Consider the following 18,468-nt stretch of genomic DNA (forward strand, 5'->3'; position numbering starts at 1 on the left):
TCTCTCCTGGCCAACATCCATCTGTACCTTTCTGCCCAACCCAGGATGATGTCTAAAGACGGCTAGACCGTGATGCTTAGAAGCTTATTACGCCTTGAGCTGCTCCTTGATTGCAAAGAAGATCAACTAAGTAAAGTCCAGGCACAAAAGGGGGCACTCTGCTGTCCGGCCTTGGCCTCTTGCCTACTCCAGCCGTTGCGTTTCCACTAAACGCCAACTATCCACAGGTTTCATTCAAAGTTCTCTGTGACTTATAAAAGCTTCCCTCTCTGCCTGTCACACTGTGTGTACTCTGGTCCTACTACACTTTGTTCAGTGCACACACCTCTCCAGTTCTCTCTCTCTCTCTGACAGAGAACACTCGGTTTATGTGACAGTGTCTGTGACTATGTGCTCTAGTCACCCATGTGTCTCTTCACCTCTCGGAAGGCAAAAGCTTCGTCTGGCCACTCACATTCACGCTTTTCCAAATTTCCTTTTTTTACCAGAAGGGGGCACCAGAGACCTTCAGCAAATACTGTTTTCCCAAGGAGACAGTAGCCCCAGATTGTTTGCTCAAGCTTCAGAAAGTATTACGGCTTCCTTCCTCTCTAGGACAAAGCCTTCCTCCCTTTGTCCCCAAGACAAAGGAACTTGAAAACTCAGAATCCTCTCTCCAATTTGTGGAAGGCATGATCCACTTCCTTAGGAAATACACGGTCAGGGTATGATGGGTAAATATTTTCAATCTTGGTAATAAAACTTCATTAGTCTGAAAGGTAGTGCCACTTCATGAACTTAATTTATATCCTATTAAAAGCGTGTCTGTACGAGGGGACAGTAATGTTTACGTGTGCATAAATAGTACAACACATAAGGAGTTAATGAGTCACAAAGCTGCAAGGTCTTCTCTGATCAGGCATCAATCGTGCCAAAGTGATTCTTCTTTATTGATTTTTAGAGTGTTACAGAAGACTCAGAATGCGTTGCTGTAACATTTAAGATAAAACTATAGTATGTTTGTAAATGCATAATTGTTATATGCAGTGTTATAATTATTGCTGTCTAGTGACATGCGTCTCTCTGTGTATATACATTTTTTCTCTAAGATCCAATTTGTAAATACATTTAATATAGTTAGCATATATTTCATTCTTGAGTGAAATGACTGCATCAGAAGAACATTATCAAGCTGCTGTCCTGCACTCATATTCAGCAGGTCTCAAAAACTGTGCTTCAAAGACACAAAGACCACAGAATTGGCCATCAGTTTCCATCCAGTGCTAGCCTCTAAGGCTCTAATAGATGAGGACATTAGCACCGGTCACTTGGGAACCATGCCTACAGGTGCTTTACATACATCATACTTTAATTATACTCATATACTGAAGCAGGTCTATTAGGTTTTTAAATTAGCATCTCCATCCCAGAGGAAGACGCCATTAGGTCAGAAGATCTATGGAAATACTAACTTCTTTAGGAAAATAGCTCTTAGCAAGGCAGAAATTGAGTTATCAACTAATGGAAGCAGCATAATAAACAAAACAGTAACTGCCACGCTTTGAGAATCCCCCTGCAGTGTTGCTACACACATAAACACACACACACACACACACACACACACACACACACACACACACATACACACCAAGAAAAATGAGGAAGAATTTTTTTCATCTGGGGGTAAATCAATCATTCATTCCTTTGATTTATCATGTGAGCATCTGAGATCAGGCCATAATCATATTTACACTGTTTTGTTGTTTTTTTAAATTGATTTTTCAAAGTCAAGCGAGGGGAATTGCTGGGTGGTGTGATGCATGCCCACAATTAAAACCGAAAGCAGACAACTGCGATTGAATGGTAGTTATATGCCAAGCATTGTGTTAAATGCAACCTTGACTCTTTCTTAACTCAGCCTTGTCAATGATCTGAAGTGCTTGATATTATTTATTTTACAGCCATTCATTTCATCCTTCACCATTTTATTTACTCTACTATGGACAAAGTATTCTTCTTGGGCAAGGATCCCCTCGCTTTTCTAGACCCTCTTCCCTACTAGGAGGCGCAACTCTTATTTTCCATCACCAGGTTCTAGACACTAAAGGCCAATCCATGCCTTTGTGAGATACACATTCTGAGATTTAATAGTATTCTCATTAGGTTCATAAGAGACAGAAGACTGAAGAATTCATATAGATTCACAATTCCAATCTCACCTTTGTATTTAAAGCTTAAACTTTTGTCCACAACAGAGAAAATACCTTCCACATGCCTTGTCCATAGACATAATACCTCACATATAAGTGATTTCTCTTGAAATCTATAAAATGGCTACTTCAATTAAATTCATAACAATTGAAGCTTTGCCATGGTTTCACAATTAAGAGATTAAAAATGTAGCCACAACCATGAGGAAAATAGATGTTTTTAAGATACTTGTGGGAAAAAAATCTTCAAAGGTTTTCAGAAAGAATAATTGCACATCTTAACCATTTTCAAAGGTACAAACAAGTAGTATATATAATACAAGCCAAAATATGTGTGTGTGTGTATATATATAATGAAGATATAATTCTTAATTAAATCATTTCAATATATCTGCTGTTAGATTTCTATTCAGGTTCAAAAACATCATTTGTGAGAGATGTTTACAAGGTGGGAAAGATTAAGAACACTATGCTTTACGCGTCCTCTGTAAACTCCAGTAAGGGTACATTTTTATGAAGTGCCTACCTGTCCCTGAAACTTGGCACTGGAAACGCGCTGGGCGCCCCTCAGAAGTAACCGTGTCCTGAAGTGGCGTGACAATGGCAGGCGGGTAAACTGGCATTTCCTGATCCGGAGATACAACTTCTGGAACTAAAGAAAGAGACCTTAGAACTTGTCAAGGTTAAGTCTCCACATAGCCCTCCTGGTTGGACATCCCAAGAGAGTGCTTTCAGAGTTGGGTACAATCTATTGTTACTGCCCTGGGAGAGCTTCTGGCTGGCTTCTAAGGGCCTCTTTGTAAGCTGGGAAGTCCCAGGGCCTTCCTACCTTCCACAGAAAGAGAAGCTGATGTTGTGGCTACTCCATAGTCGTTCTTGGCTTCACAAGTATAGACAGCTGCATCCTCTGGGAAGGCCTCAATGAGCAAAAGCGTGTACTCCTGCCCATCATGGAGAAATTTGCACTTGAAGCCTGTGGAAAGCAGCTGCTCTTCCTTGTACCAGGAAATCTTGGGCTGTGGTCTGCCTGATATCACAGCGCAGAAGCGAGCCGGCTTGCCGGACTGTACAGTGACAGGCTGAAGTTCCTGAAGGACTTGGGGAGGCTCTGGAGCTAAAAGACAATGGCGGAAAGCAGCCCATGAAGGAGGAAGTAGGCAGTGTGCATCTCTACACTCCTTTGTTTCAAGACATCAGAATATTCTTTGCACTAAGAGGAATATTTTTTTTCTTTCAAGGAAAGGAAATAACTTCATGAAGAATTTTTTTTAAAAATGTTCACAGAGGGGTGCTGAGAGTGCCAGGTACCTATGTATAGCATCATCATTCTGGTTTGATGTTGGGGTACACTAATAGACAATTAAACATCTAGAACAATCCTCATATCCTGCTTATTTTTAAGTCATTTGAGCAAATTCCACAGTGAAGGGGCTTATCGAATCCAGGTTTGTTCACTTTACAAGTGAGTATTATGGATTAAGTCACAGTTGCTGTTACGTACTGAGGCCAATGGGATATATCCTGTAAGCATGGAGTGGTTGAATATTATTCTACATCAGTAGAGTGCAATTAAAAATTTAACAAAATTCAGCTTTATGATTATGCTCATCAGCGTATAGTCTTGGTGTTGGATGAGGAGACCGCAGACAGAAGAAAATAAAGGCCAGCCTCTTACATTTCTTCACTTCTCTATGCTTCTCTGCAGAGGAGACAAAGTGATGCCATGGCAACTGCATCTCTCAGGGACACAGGAGAGCACGGCCAAGGGACCGACCATCTTTATGAGTGTTAAGACCAACTCCCAACTCCCCTCCATCTGACTCAAGGTGAGTTTTGTTTCAAGACAGCCAAGAGTGTGGCCAGGAGACGGGTTCTGTTCCTTTCTCTGTCTCTAGGTTAGGTTCAGGTCCTGACAAACTTTAAATTCAGAGCTAGGGTTTCTGATGAGGAAAGAGGTTTACTGAGACCCTCTCGAGGACTGTTAGGAAGCTCCTGGTAAGAGATTAACAATTCCACCTCCAAAACAAAGCACTGATCTTAGAGCCTGGGGCAGAGAGAGCCTGTGGCTCTCTAAGCACTCCATGGTCTCAAAGGAGATCTTTGGATTTTCCCAAGCTTTGAAATGAAGGCTGAAAATGCCCTCACTACTTGTATAGAAGTGTTATTCACACCTCAACCATTAGGACAGAAATCTGCAACTTAATGCAGTATATGAAAAGGCATCTGGAGTATATTACAATTGACACGCAGTGGATGTTCAGTAGTGTCAATCAAACAAATGGAGTTCTAGCCAGCAGGTGCTTCCTGGAAATGACATCTCAATAACCCTTTCAGCAGCTGCTCTCTTTTTCCCGCAGGGCCAGTATGAACACAGATGCAGTTATATCCAGATGAGTGCCGTGGGTTTGTTAGAAAACTCTCAGGCACCACTACTGTATTAATGGCATGTGTTGAAGTCTAACTGCGTACCATTGACATAGAGAGTCACGGAGCTCCTGTTCCTGCCGGCCACAAAGGTATATTCGCCTGCGTCACTGTGCCTCGCTTCAGATATAAACATCCGGTGAATTCTTCTCTCCACCACATATTGGTGTCGTTCTTCAACTTGGAAATTGATTTCGATGCCGTCTTTGTACCAGTGGGCATCAACGTCATCTTCATTGACTTCGAACTCCACAACAGCACGCTGCTTCTCAATGACCTGTTGAGGAAACGATAGAGAAAACAGAGTGGATCCAATTTCAGTTCTGTTAATCCATATCTAAAGCTCTTCACTTACAGGGCATTAAAAATCAGTATGTCGTGGCCCAAGAAGTTGGCTGACTACAGCACATTTTAATGTTTCCTTCATATTTTGGACAAATAGCACTCAAATCTCTCATGTAGGGAATCAAGCTTATACCTGCGCTAATGAGGGAGGCTGCCCAAGTGACAATTGTTTCATCTTTAATTGTTTACAGTTTGATAAGCAATAACTGAACTGATGGTATTTTACACCTGGGGGCTTTTGATTATTAGAGGCCTTTAAAGCTACTCTTCAGTCTGATTTCACACTACATGAACTATAACTTTATGGACTACAGTTTAAAAGCGAGAAAACCAAGGTTCAGAACTAGAATATAAGGGGAAAGAGACTCAGCTGGATTGTACAAGTTTTCACTGCACGTGTTTTTAATACAACACAGGCTCTCTAAAGCATGGTGGGGTTTGTTTGTTTGTTTGTTTGTTTGTTTGTTTTCTGGAAGAGAAAAATGACAGAGCTAAACTCAAAATTAATTTCTTGGAACATACTTCTTCCTCCATTACGTCATCTGGAAAGATCAGCACCCACAGGATAAGCACAGTAAGCACACTGGATGTTGGGGTGTTTGCATGAGAATGACCTCTCCAGGCCTATGGGCTCTTATGTTCAAATGTGGTCACCAGTTAGTGGAACTGCTTGGGAAGGATTGGGAGGTGTGGCCTTGCTGGAGTAGGTGTGTAACTGGGCCTGGGCTTTGAGGTTCCAACCACCAATGCCAGGCTGAGTCTTTTCTCCCTGCCTGCTGCCTATAGATCAGGCTGGAAAACTTCTTCTTCAGCAGTACCTGGAAGTTCATGTCTGCTTCCTACCAGGATGATCATAATTAATTCTCTGTAATTGTAAGCAATACATTATTGCTTTCTTTATATGAGTTGCCTTGGTCTCGATTTCTCTTCACAGTAATAGAACAATGACTGTCATTGTTCAGACATTGATCGTCATTGACAGATGGCAAAAGTGTTTGCTCAGCATTCTTGCTAGGAATTGTTGTTCACACCGGGACGACTCTTAGGCCCACAGCAAGCATGCACAGACACGCAAACCCTACATACCTCTTCATAGGAAAAAACCTGAGAATATGCTATCTCCTAGATGTTCTTCTTATTGATAGCTAATGTGTGAGTGTCACAATTTAAATTTTAGTTTGTGCCTGATTGAAGCTTCACAGTAAATAGTCACTTCTTCAATGGCAAAGTTTATACAGCTGTTTTAAAAGTTTATATTTTATTTTACCTTATGTGTTTGGGTGTTTTGCCTGAATGTATGCCTGTGTACCATTTGCATGCCTAATGCCAGAGGAGGCCAGAAGTGGGCATCAGAGTCCCTGGGACTGGAGTTAGAGACTCTATATATTGCCATGTGGGTACTTGGAATCAAATCCAGGTCCTCTGGGGAAGCATGCAGGGCTCTTAATGGCTTAGCCATTTCTTCAAAACCCATCTACAGCTGTTTTCTCTGCATCTCTCTTAATGGAAGAAATTAGCTGTATAATGGAAGGACATACTTGTTGACTGACAAGAGGCTGAGTCAACTGATGGCAGCATAAGAATCTAAGCCAACAGGGACAAGCTGATTTCAGCCTTTAAAATACCGTGATTAGAAAAGTTAAAAGTAAAAAGAAAGCGTAAGAGTGGAGAAAGAATGATTTGCCAAAAAACCCAGTGTGTAGACAATACCTGGACTTCCTTTTTAATGCTCCGGATGCGGACATCCCTGCCTTCTACAAAGAGGTTAGCAGTTGACATGTTGCCTCCCGCCACCACTGTGTATTTTCCAGCGTCAGACATGCGTGCCGATGGAATCAGAAGGCGGTGGACATATTTCTCCTTCTGAATCTTTATCCTGTGGAGGGAAGGAAGTGGGAGCTTAGCCCATAGGATTCAAAAGGAAGTTGGAATAGTTGGGGATGCGGGGCCGCCAAGTGACTTACCTGTCCACTATCTGAAGCTCTTGGCCATCTTTCATCCACTGGACAGTGATGTCAGGCTCGGAAACTTCACATTCAAACATAGCTCGTTTCTTCTCTAGAACCTTAATGTCCTTAATGTGTTTCCTAAATTCTATATGACGAGCTGGAAAGCAGAATGTAGAAAATTACCAATTGACATCTGTATTGACATATAAGTCACATGCTCTTTGATTTATCCTTTTGCAGGGGTGTCTGATCCACAGACATGGGGCTGAATCCACCCCCAGGACAGCTCTGAATGTAGCCCAACTCAAAATCTATAAGCGTATTTAAAACATTTTGAGAATGGTTTAGAACTTAGTTTGTAAATTTTTCTCATTGTTCTTAAACATGAACAAGACACCATCTTGTTACAGTGCCATGCAAAATAAACATGTACATGTCTTCGTGTGGTTAATACATGTGATGTACCATGGACACCTAGGCCAAGCCAGTGTAGCCCAGAGAAGCCAAAAGGTTAAACAGTTCTGATTTAATGTTTAATTTAATGGCTTTCACAGTATACATTATATAAGCATCACCATAATTTTAAAACCATTTAATTTTTCCCAGAAAATATCAGACAGTTCTTAGCCATCCTATGCAAGACCACTTCCCATGACCTCTTGCTAGACAGAAGCTAATGATCTATGTCTCGATAGACTTGTGTATCAGGGCCACTTCATATAAATGGACTCACACAGCCATGTGTTGCTCTGTGGCTGGCCTCTATCATTTCTCATAATATTTTCAGCATTTACCCATATTATAGTATGTGCTGGTAATTCCTTTTAATTTCCAATTACCACCCAAATTGGATGGACATACCTCACTTTATTTATCCATTCATTAATCAAAAGATTAATACTTCACGTGGTATTATCACCCCCTGCAGCTACATCTAGGAATTCATACCTTCCACATAAAGGGTGGCCGTCGATGTGGCTTTCCCAGCCACAAAAGTGTAATCCGCAGCATCTCCGAAGTGGACATTCCTGATGTTCAGAGAGTGTGTCAGCTTCTTGGTTCTCATCTGGCACCTGTCAGTCGACTTGATCTCCACACCATTCTTTAACCATTTGTAAGAGATGCCTTCATAGTTAACTGTCACCTCGAAAGTGATGGTGTCCTTTTCTTCAGCATTGATGTCTTTCAGCATGGATGTAATCATGATCGCTGCAGAGGAGAATAAAAACGAGACACCTGGATGTGCGGCGTAACGACACGGTGGGTTGTGACGGGTGCAGAATTCGAGTTTCTAATGCTTTTGGTCTATGTGCTGATGTGATTATAATTTAGAGATGGGAGCTTCGACACCGTCCATGTATGAGTGGAGACCAGCTGGGAGAGTGACAGGGACACAAAGTGATAGACCCAGATCATTTTCTAGGTAGACCTCTGATGATATTGCAATTAGAAACTTTTATGCAGATGAAGAGGCTAGCAGAGACTCGTCGTGAGCACACAGAAGATGTCTTATCAAGAATGCTTTAATAGATTCAATGATTAAAGTGTAGGATTCGTAAGAGTAGGTCTGCTAAATATTTACATATGTGTATGTGCACATATACATCACATATCCATACACACACACACACACACACACACACACACACACACACACACACACACGCACACCCCTATATATTTACTTACGGGTCACTGTCAGGGTAGCACTGACTTGGTCATTGCCACAAACGAATGTGTATTCTGCCGAGTCCTCAGTGCTGGTGTTCATGATGATCAGCTGGTGGAGTTTCCCCTGCACCACTATCTTGAACTTTTCGCTCATCTCGATCTCCACACCGTTCTTCAGCCACATGGAAGGGACATTGAAGTGGGACACCTCACACTCGAAAGAGGCTGCTTTGGTTTCAGGAACCTCAATATTTCTCATAGTCTTCGTGATATGCAGCGCTTAGGGGGTAATCAGAAAGTGACTTGGTTAATTCACTTTTAGACACTGATGAAGGAAAATGGAGTCGCAAATGCGTAAGACTCCGTGGGCAGATGCCACGGAGGCTGCCAAACACTTACTCTCCACAAACAGCTTAGCTTTGCACTCCAGCTGCCCCACCACGGCTGTGTACTCCCCAGCGTCCGAGGGGGAGATGTTCTGGAGCATCAGCTTGTGAACCTTTCTCTCGGAAACCAGTCTGTGCTTGTCGCTAGGCTTAATCTCCACATTCTTGTGGAACCATTTTACTGGAACCGTGTCGTGGGAAACACTGACTTCGAAGGCAACGGTGGCGTTCTCCAAGGCAGTCACATCCTTTGGCTTTTTAATAATCTTGACAGCTAATGGAGAAAGTTGGAGACATTCAGGGTTGCAGCTAGCACAGCGGTAACCACAGGTTGTCTACCTGTACAAGTTTGAGTCAACTTACTCTCAACGTGCAGTCTGGCGCTGGCTCCTAGCCTTCCCAGTTTGAAGCCATACACAGATTCATCTGCCATGGCACAGTTTTTAATCTTCAGAGAATAAAGTGTCCCTTTGACCGAGATCTCATACTTGTCATTGGAATCTAAGACAACTCCATTTTTGATCCACTGGACCCCTTTGACATCTGGGTGTGTGAGTTCAACAGAGAAGACGGCGTCCTGTGTCTCTGTCACTGTGAGGTTCCTCAGAGTCTTCTTAATTTTGACAGCTGCAGCAGAATTAAGAGTTGGTTTAGATAATATCAGTGGTGACCAGCAAGCCAAAGAAGTGCCTAACCTGGTCACTTCCAAGCCCGTTAGCTTGGGAAAGAACGGTTAGCCAGCATTTTATATTTCTGCAGTCCCTCATTTTGAAAGACACTTGGCAATCACTTAAAATCTGAGCTCCAGTTGGAAGCGTACATTATGCAATGATTTGTCTGTACTTCAGTGATATGAAGTTTGCCTAGAATACACTAACAGCTTACTAGAATGACTGGAGATGGGTAAAAATGGAATGTGGTATCAGAGTGTCTGAGGCAGCTATTTCAAAGACCTCAAGCAATGATTTTATCACAAACAAACAAAAACATATCTGATGAAAAATCTGAACATTCTCATAAAGGGTTTATAAGGAAAAGTTGATAAAGTGATGATGTTTTTAACTGAAGATGTATGTGACCTTAAATGCTCACCAACTTGACTTTCTCAGTGGTAGCAGTTAGGGCAGTAGCAGGATTTGGGAAGGGTGAGGCTGTCCTTATGTCACTCACCTTCAACTTTCAGCTTGGCAGACGTTTTGGAGGTTGCAACCTTGTAGGTGTATTCTCCAATGTCATCTAACTTGGCGGCAGCGATGACAAGCCTCCTTTTGTGGCCATCGGATTCACTTCTGAAGTTGTTACTCAGAGTCAAGTGTTTTCCGTCTTTCAGCCATTCTCCCTCAGACTCAGGGTTGGCCACTTCACATTCAAACACAGCTTCCTGGGATTCAGCCACAGTCTGGTCTGTGAGTGGCTTGGAGATAGCCCCTCCTTCAGAGCAGAGGACACAGGTGAGTCCTTTAGCATATTCTCAGACTAAAGAAATCATCGCGCAACCTCACATCAAATGTCAAATCGTAAAACATGATTTAAACATGAATTTTTACCTATATTTAGAAAGTACCAAGAAATTCCTTATTTTAAGTATGCATGACTAGAAAACAGAAAATACAGTGTGCAAAGGGGCAAAAAGGTTTACTACCAAATTCTGAAATCTGTTACACATAACATGCCATACAGACAACTTTCAACTCAGTTTCTTGTGTTTGAAAGCATACTCTCTGGTCCTTTAGGAAATATATCCTTAGTATATTCTCCTTAGAATTTGAGAAAATTTTGCTGAACAAAATGTCAAAGCGTGTTTACTATTTGCTTATTTGAGGCACTGCCTTACTCTGTAACATGGTATGACCCTAAATGCATGGGAATCTTTCTGCCTTAGCCTTTCGAGTCCTTGGAATTATAAGCACAAACCTATAATGATGTCCAGCATTTGTTAGTGTTCTTAAAAGAAGCATTAAACATGTTTCTTATCTATCCAGATCCTTGGTTTGAAAGTACAGTTTCTTCTCCAGTGTTTTCTACTGGAGCCTCTCCCCAACAGCATGGGGAGAGGTTGCTGCTTTAATTACTTAGTTGCTTAGGCATCTGTTTCCTCTAAACTCTGAATTCTTCAAGAAAAGACACAAATCCACTTCATTTTTGTAATATCTTGCCTGTGGTAGGTACTTTTAAAATGCCAAGTAAAATCACATAGGGTTTTAAAGCCTGTAGTTTTACACACTTAAGAAGATATGTAACATACCTTATAAAAGTAAAGGACCTGAGATTTTATTTGATAGTCTTTATTTGATGGTCTTTTATGGCCAATTCTTTAAGGAAATACTAGGTCATAAAGTATAGACCATGAGACTGTCACGCCAACTAAAACACACTTTTACCATATGAACTGCTTACATACAAGATTGGTTGAATCTGTGAATCTGATTCCTCAACACTCAAATGTAATGAACAAAAAATGTTAGTGATGATTTCTACTTCTGTGTTGACAAGTGGACTATAATTACGAATCTTCATTCTAAAGCTAATAATTTCTGCCAAATAGGAAAGGCTGAGCATCCCCTTCATGTCATAAGTGATACACGGATCAAGTTGTTTTGTAATAGACAATATTCATTGGGTTCACAAAAATGAAATAAGAGAAAAACATTTTAAGGAGCAATAATACTTAAAAAAGAAACAAACCTTTATTGAAGCAAAGTTAAAATGAAACTCAGTTTAGCAAACATTTACTGATCCTCTATCTTGAGGGGTACTCAGAGAAGAGTAAGAAGACATTAATTCTACATTCAAGCGCTATATGCTCTTGTGTGGGAAAGGAAATAGGGAATAAGACAAGTGCTTAATAAGGACATTGAAAGAGATGATGACAAAAGACTCCTGGGGTTGGATAAGGAAGTGGAGAGATTAAAGAAATTCTCATGGAGGTGGCATCTGACACTGACTTACAGATGGCATCGGAGTTGAGTGAACCCTCACAGATTAGGCTGGTGGAGACAAAGGTGAGGACACTATGAGCCTTTAGATCAGTGTGATAAGAGGCATGGCAGTGGGAGATAGATGGGGATTTGTGGGGAAATGGGAAACAAGGACTTCATAAATGTAATAGTTGCTTCCCAGAAGAACTTAGGTTGAATGATCGATGTACAAACCTGCCACGGTAAGTTTTCCAGATGTTGTATTTTCTCCAGCATAAAACGCATATTCTCCTTCGTCATCCTTCATCATATTCAGGACTGTCAGTCTGTATATTTTCCCATGAGCTTCAATTTTATATTTAGAACTGGGCTTAATTTCCTGGCCCTTAAAATTCCATACAACATCAATTCCTGAGTGGGACAGCTCAACCTCAAAGACCACATTTTGAGTTTCTGTGCACGTCAGGTCACGGAGACCTCGGATGATTTTAATTTCTAGGGGGAAAAGAAAACATTCGGTAGTCATTATTACGGCAAGACTGTAAAATGCTTAAAGGAATGACAAGTTGCAGAGAACCATCCTTACTCTCTACAGAGAGATTACAGCTGGTTTCAACCCTGCCAACCATCAGCTTGTAAGGGCCTTCATCAGAAGCATGAGTTCGGTTAATCACAAGTCGCTGCTTGGTGCCTTTGACAATGGACTGCACACGATCATCAGGCTTGATTTGTTCGTCGTTTAGGTACCATTTAACAGACGTTACATCTGGAACCGAGACCTTGCATTCAAGTACAGCCTTGGTACCTTCAATCACATTGACATCTTTGAGAGGTGTTATCACGTCAACACCTGCAAAAGAAGAGACACAGAAAGAATTCTATGAATGTGAAATTTGTTTAAAATGTCTGCACATTCAAGTTCTGGGGCTCAATACCAATGGGAACATGAAACTAGATCTGGGGTTATAGCTCAACATAGAGACTTTGCTTTGCATGTGAAATACCTTGGGTTTGGTCCCCCAGCATCATAAACATTTTTAAAGAGTAAGAATTAACATAAAACTATGTAAGACTCACTATAGACAGAGACATTCCCACTGGTAGAGAGTCCAAGGGCAGGGATAGTAAAGGAGTAATTCCCAGCATCCTCTTTGGTCATGTCTTCAATAAGCAGCATGTGGGACTGCTTGTCTATTACAATGTGAACTCTGTCACTGTGCTGTACTTCTTGGCCATCTTTCATCCAGACGCCTTCTACGTTTTCTAAGGAGACCTTGACTTCAAGTTGAACAATGTCACCCTCACAGACCTTCTGATCACTAAGTCCTTGGAGAATAGCAATAGGTCGGGCTGCGATGGAAAGAAAAGAATGTTATTATTTTATCTTTAACCCTACTGATGATGCACAGTGAAGTTATTAAGGACGGGAAGACTCACGTTTCATCTTCAGTTTACAGGTTGTCTTTTTCCCATCAACAACAAAGCTGTACTCTCCCTGGTCCTCTTTGGTTACATCCTTGACTGTGAGGTTCTGGCGCCCACGGCGGGATGTAATTGAGTATTTGCCATTGGACTTTAACTCCACATCATTGTGATACCATTTACCTTCTATGTTTTCTGGGGATATAACACACTCTAACTCTCCTGAGTACGACTCTGGGACTTCTATGTCCTGAAGTTCTTTCACGAATTCAACTACAGCACCTGAAGAATAAAATGAAGGTGAATTAATGTCTTGGGAGAGTTATGCCACTAGAGTGTGGATAGAGATGTTGCCTTATATCTGTTATCTCCGACTTATACTTTCAAGATTGTCTTCTTGACATATCTTCCTGCTAGTGGGCTGAGAAAATTTTAATACAAATCAGTTATTTTAATTTTTGAATTCTTTTGGAATCAGGGAGATATGCTTCAATCAAGACATTTTAAAATGAGGGAAGAAAATAATACTACTTTTAAAAAATTCAAATTTCAATACTATTAGCAATGCATGTTGATGACATTTGGTAATAAGTTTGTATCTAATTTCACTAAAGTTATTTTTATGAAAGGAAAAATGTCTAGCTCATTATCATAGAATAAAAAACAATGACTCCAGCAATGGAAGGGGAGGTCCTTGGTCCTGGAGAAGCTTGACACTGACACCCCAGTGTAGGGGGATGCTGGAGCAGTGGGGTGGGAGAGTGTGGGTGGGTGGGGAAGCACTCTCATATAGGCAAAGGGAGGGCAGATGTGGGATGTGGGGATGGTGGGGAGGTAACGGAAAAGTGGGATATCATTTGAGATGTAAACGAATGGAATGACTTAAACGATGACTCCCGCAAACGATGCAGTCACTAATTTTTTTTACCTTCCACAATAAGTTTCGCTGTTGTTCTGATGTTTTCATCTTCCACAAGTACACAGGTATAGTCTTCAGCATCAGATGTGTCAATGGTCAGCACAGACAGGAAGTGAACTTTTCGGTCCGAGTGCATCCTGTACTTATCTCCTGCATGAACTTCGATACCATCTTTATACCATTTTACTTTGACAAATGGTTCTGAAGTTTCACATTCAAATGTTGCCATGGTGTCCTTTTCCTTAGCAACAACATCTTGCAGTTCTTGTGTGAAAGTGATCAATTGCTTGGCTATGGGGGGGGGGGATGAAAATACAATTAAACTTTCAATTTGAATAATGGGAAAAGAAAAGCATTTAAATATGATAAGAGCTATTCATAGGCAGAGAAGGAGGGGAGGGGGAGGGAGGAGGGAGAGAGAGAGAGAGAGAGAGAGAGAGAGAGAGAGAGAGAGAGAGAGGGAGAGAACATTAAACAAAACATCTTCAGATTACCTTGGACAAGCAGGAATGCATGACTCGAGGTTTCCCCAGCTATGTTGATGGCCTTTACCATGATGCTGGCCGAGTCCTCTGCAGTCACATCTCTTATGACCAGTTCACAAACGTTGTCTTCTGGCCAGTACCAGTAGATTCGGTCAGATCGCTCGATTTTTACACCATTTTTATACCATTCACATTCGGGGTCTGGTTTCCCCACAACTCTGACTCTAAAGTGAGCATCAGATCCCTGGCCAACTGTCTGGCTTTGGATTCGTTCGAAGATTTTGGGTGCCTCCATACTAGGGCTGAGTTCAATTCTCTCGGGTTTAAAGGTTGGAATGGTGACTTTGCCCTCTTCAGCCAAGGCCTTCTTCTCCTCTTCCGTTAACTCTTTGGTCCAGTGCAGCAGCTCATCTTTAGTTTTCTTGAGGAGCTCCTCATAAGACTCATCCTTCTTGCGAGACTTCAGCTCCACGGCTGTGATAGCCTCATAGTACCCCTCTTCCGTCCGGCGCTTGAATTTACTGCGGAGCTCCTCAGACTCCTCGGACACCTTCTCGTGGGTAATCCTCTCAGCCCTTTTCAGCTTCACCACCTCTTTGGTTTCGCCGGTGTCAACGGGTCTGTCTACCTTCTGTACTTCGAACTGAAGCTTTCCTGGCTCATGTACATGGAACTCAGGCTTTGGCTCGGGAGCGCGCCTGAGGACAGATCTGAAATCCTCCCTCTGCTGGATTTCGAGTTTTACTTTATGTTCTGTGACGCCTTCAGGATTTTCTGCAGTGACCTTGACTTCGCCTGTATCGTAGGATTTGCAGTCCACAATATCCAGGTAATGAATGCCGTCGTAGCGGACTCTGAATCTTTTGCTTTTCCGGATGAGCTGTCCGTTGAGGTACCAGTTGACCTTGGGCTGAGGGTAGCCTGTCACTCGGCATCGGAATCTGGCTGTCTCCCCTTCAAGCACTCTCACCGGCTCTGGGAACAGGACAATGTCTGGCTTTTGCTTTTCCTTTTGATCTGTTGTTACACCTGTAAGTGCACCTTCGTGGGCCATCCTCTCCAGTTCTTCTATTCTCTGTAAGCCTTTCTTCCCCTCAGGCAACTGAGACTCCTCCACTAGACTTTTCTCATCTTTTACAATAAGAGTAGCAGAGGTGTGATCTGTCCCGTATTTGTTAGTGGCTCTGCAGGTGATGACGCCGCTGTCTCTGGAATACGCAGCTTCATAATCAAGGCTGCAGTACCCGAATTCATTAATCAGACGGAGCCTGTTGGCTGCCTCCAGCGGTTTTCCGTCGTGGAGCCACTCGACCACCATGGTTGGGTCACCAATTGGTGTCAGTCTGCACTCAAAGTGGGCGGGTCCAAAGCGCTTCAGTCTGAGGGAAGTGAGTTTTTTCTTGAAAAATGGCTTCTGTTGTTTCTCCTTGTCATAGAGGTCGCCCTCCTCCCACTGCTCTTGACCGTATCTCAGATGGAGAGGCTCCAGTTCTGGGGCAGCGATCTCCTTTGCTCTGTAGGTTCCTCGTGGGATAATCAGTCTTCGTTCTGGTTCAGGTTCTGCAAACTCAACCTCGACGTTGACTTTGCACCTTGTGGTGTCCCGGCCCGCCTTGTTAATAGCTGTGGCCGTGTACCAGGCAGAATCTTGGCTGACGGTGGAATCGATCTTAAGGGCGGCTTCTCCTTTGGTTCCTTCAATCCTATTTGAAAGTAAGAAAACAAAACCATCAATAAAGTGGTAGCACTTTCTGCTTATTTGACTATTGGGTTTGTATATGGAGTCTAATTTAATTATCTTTTTCAAACATGCCTGATCCTTGGGTATTTATGAGGTACAATGATGTCACTGTTTTTCAGCCACACGATGTCAGGATTGGGGTTGCCTGTAGCTCTGACTTTCATTTCAAGCCTGGAACCTTCCTTTATGTTGACATTTTTCAGTTTTTCCACAAATGCTGGCTTGACCTGGTGTTCCACAGCTGAAAGAGAAAGGTCACGGTTTAGGCAGTTCGGGTTGGAATACCTGTTTATGACTGATAAAATAGCTTGTTTTCATTTTAATACAACTCTTGTTTTACCTTCCACAGTTAAAGTCACAGATATTGTGGATTTTCCTGCTCTGTTTTGGGCCACTACGGTCCATTCTCCTGAGTCACTGGGCGACGCAGGGACAATGATCAGTGACTGAGTTCCATCTTCTTTAATGACGACTTTATGTGTATAATCATTGACAATTTGCTGTCCTGGTTTTACATAAAAGCAAAAACAAAAACACAGTGTAAAGGTCAGGTTTTTTTCTTCATTGTTGGATATACACATCCAGTGACTCATGAGCAAAGCTGTCCCATGCTTACCATTGTGAAACCAGAATGTCTCTGGCATGGGTCTCCCCACAACCTTTAAGTCAAATCTGGCGGTCTGTCCTTCTAAACATTTGAAAGAAGCAGGTTTTAATACAAAGACTGGCTTATAGAGTCTCTCCAGTTGAGATTCATCTGTTTCCTCCAGCCTGCGTCCAGGGGACATCCGTGCAGGGGACATCCGTGCGGGGGACATTCTTGCAGGGGACATCCGTGCAGGGGACATCGCAGGAGATATGCGGATAGGTGACCTGCTCACTGAACGTGGAGAGACAGACCTGGAAATCAAAAGTAAATGGCAATTTTTCATGAGCCATGTAGAAAACAACACAGAGGAACAAAGCCCTTTCTGTCTTGATTGTTACTGCTATCTTAGAATTTGCTTCTGCGTGGTTTAGAATGACCTTGAACCCATTGAGCGCACAAGAATAATATATTACTATATTCCACAACACTGTATTTTGCTTATATTGAAACCTGATCATTCAACACATACAGGTACCCAGACTCAAAATTTTAGGCAGCTCATAATACCTTCTTTCTAGCTGGCCTTTATCTAAATTAGTCATCCTATGTTCTTGGTTCGATTACTAAACTACGTTAATAAGTGTTTATTGGTTAAACCAAATAAGCAAATATAGGAAAAATATTTTTTTATCTAAGAGGAGGAAAAAGGTAGAAATTATATTTGCTAACAAAAATGCAAAACTGTGCTAATTTTGCGTTCAGACTGGCTAGCATTTATAATGTGACTATCAGTCTGGGTGAACTAAACGAATTTCCACAGCCTCATGGGATCTCAGTGTTCCCATTTCCAAAATGGCAGCAACACCCACTCCATGGCAGGGTTGCTCTATAAACCCAGGGAATCGTTCATTAAGACCACACATTAAATGAACGGGTGCTAGTGTTCTGTTGGATACATAGGAAAACAGTTTGCTATACTGATTAAAATCCCTTTGTTCATCGAAGAGCAGGAGAGAAAAATCTCTTGGCAGTTGTCTGCATTGCCAGTGCTCAGCTTTTGCGCTATTTCAGTACTTGTTTTTCATACGGTAGTAATTTGCTCCTGGGATGTTTGGTGTTTTAAAGCACAACACCACTCGACTCTGAGTTCAGGTCTCACCTGATTCTGCTCACTGCCTCTGGGGTGGGCATGTAAGTTGGAGCGCTAAACGGTGCAGCAGGCTCCACATAGAGCTTCCCTGAGCAAATTGCATTTCCTTTGATATTGCTGGCAAACGCGGTATAGATGCCCTCGTCCTCTGGAAGGACAACGGGTATGCGCAGGCTGGCTCTGCCGTCCTGCAGAAAGTCCATTTGATATCTCTCCCCGCGTCTGATGCGCTTGCCGTCTTTATACCACGCGATCTGCAGAGAGGATCATGTACGTGAGA

At 42.2% G+C, this 18,468-nt stretch overlaps 1 protein-coding gene across 5 annotated transcripts in view; it reads right to left on the reverse strand.

The window, feature by feature from the left end:
- The window catches only part of Ttn (titin), a 268,818-nt gene that overhangs the window by 223,396 nt on the left and 26,954 nt on the right, over nt 1-18,468 (reverse strand). For all 5 annotated transcript variants that reach the window (XM_032903541.1, XM_032903540.1, XM_032903538.1 and 2 more), the window contains 20 exons: nt 18,198-18,442; nt 17,066-17,349; nt 16,790-16,954; nt 16,522-16,690; nt 14,718-16,411; nt 14,233-14,514; nt 13,320-13,586; nt 12,960-13,232; nt 12,469-12,732; nt 12,117-12,377; nt 10,135-10,395; nt 9,328-9,591; nt 8,978-9,238; nt 8,597-8,857; nt 7,856-8,116; nt 6,923-7,064; nt 6,669-6,834; nt 4,659-4,890; nt 3,019-3,303; nt 2,716-2,841 (listed from right to left, as the gene is read on the reverse strand). In XM_032903541.1, the coding sequence (XP_032759432.1) occupies nt 2,716-2,841; nt 3,019-3,303; nt 4,659-4,890; nt 6,669-6,834; nt 6,923-7,064; nt 7,856-8,116; nt 8,597-8,857; nt 8,978-9,238; nt 9,328-9,591; nt 10,135-10,395; nt 12,117-12,377; nt 12,469-12,732; nt 12,960-13,232; nt 13,320-13,586; nt 14,233-14,514; nt 14,718-16,411; nt 16,522-16,690; nt 16,790-16,954; nt 17,066-17,349; nt 18,198-18,442 (6,163 nt within the window). The remainder of the gene's footprint in view (nt 1-2,715; nt 2,842-3,018; nt 3,304-4,658; nt 4,891-6,668; nt 6,835-6,922; nt 7,065-7,855; nt 8,117-8,596; nt 8,858-8,977; nt 9,239-9,327; nt 9,592-10,134; nt 10,396-12,116; nt 12,378-12,468; nt 12,733-12,959; nt 13,233-13,319; nt 13,587-14,232; nt 14,515-14,717; nt 16,412-16,521; nt 16,691-16,789; nt 16,955-17,065; nt 17,350-18,197; nt 18,443-18,468) is intronic.

Source organism: Rattus rattus, chromosome 5 (genome assembly GCF_011064425.1).
Source record: "Rattus rattus isolate New Zealand chromosome 5, Rrattus_CSIRO_v1, whole genome shotgun sequence".
NCBI classification, from domain to species: Eukaryota; Metazoa; Chordata; class Mammalia; order Rodentia; family Muridae; genus Rattus; species Rattus rattus.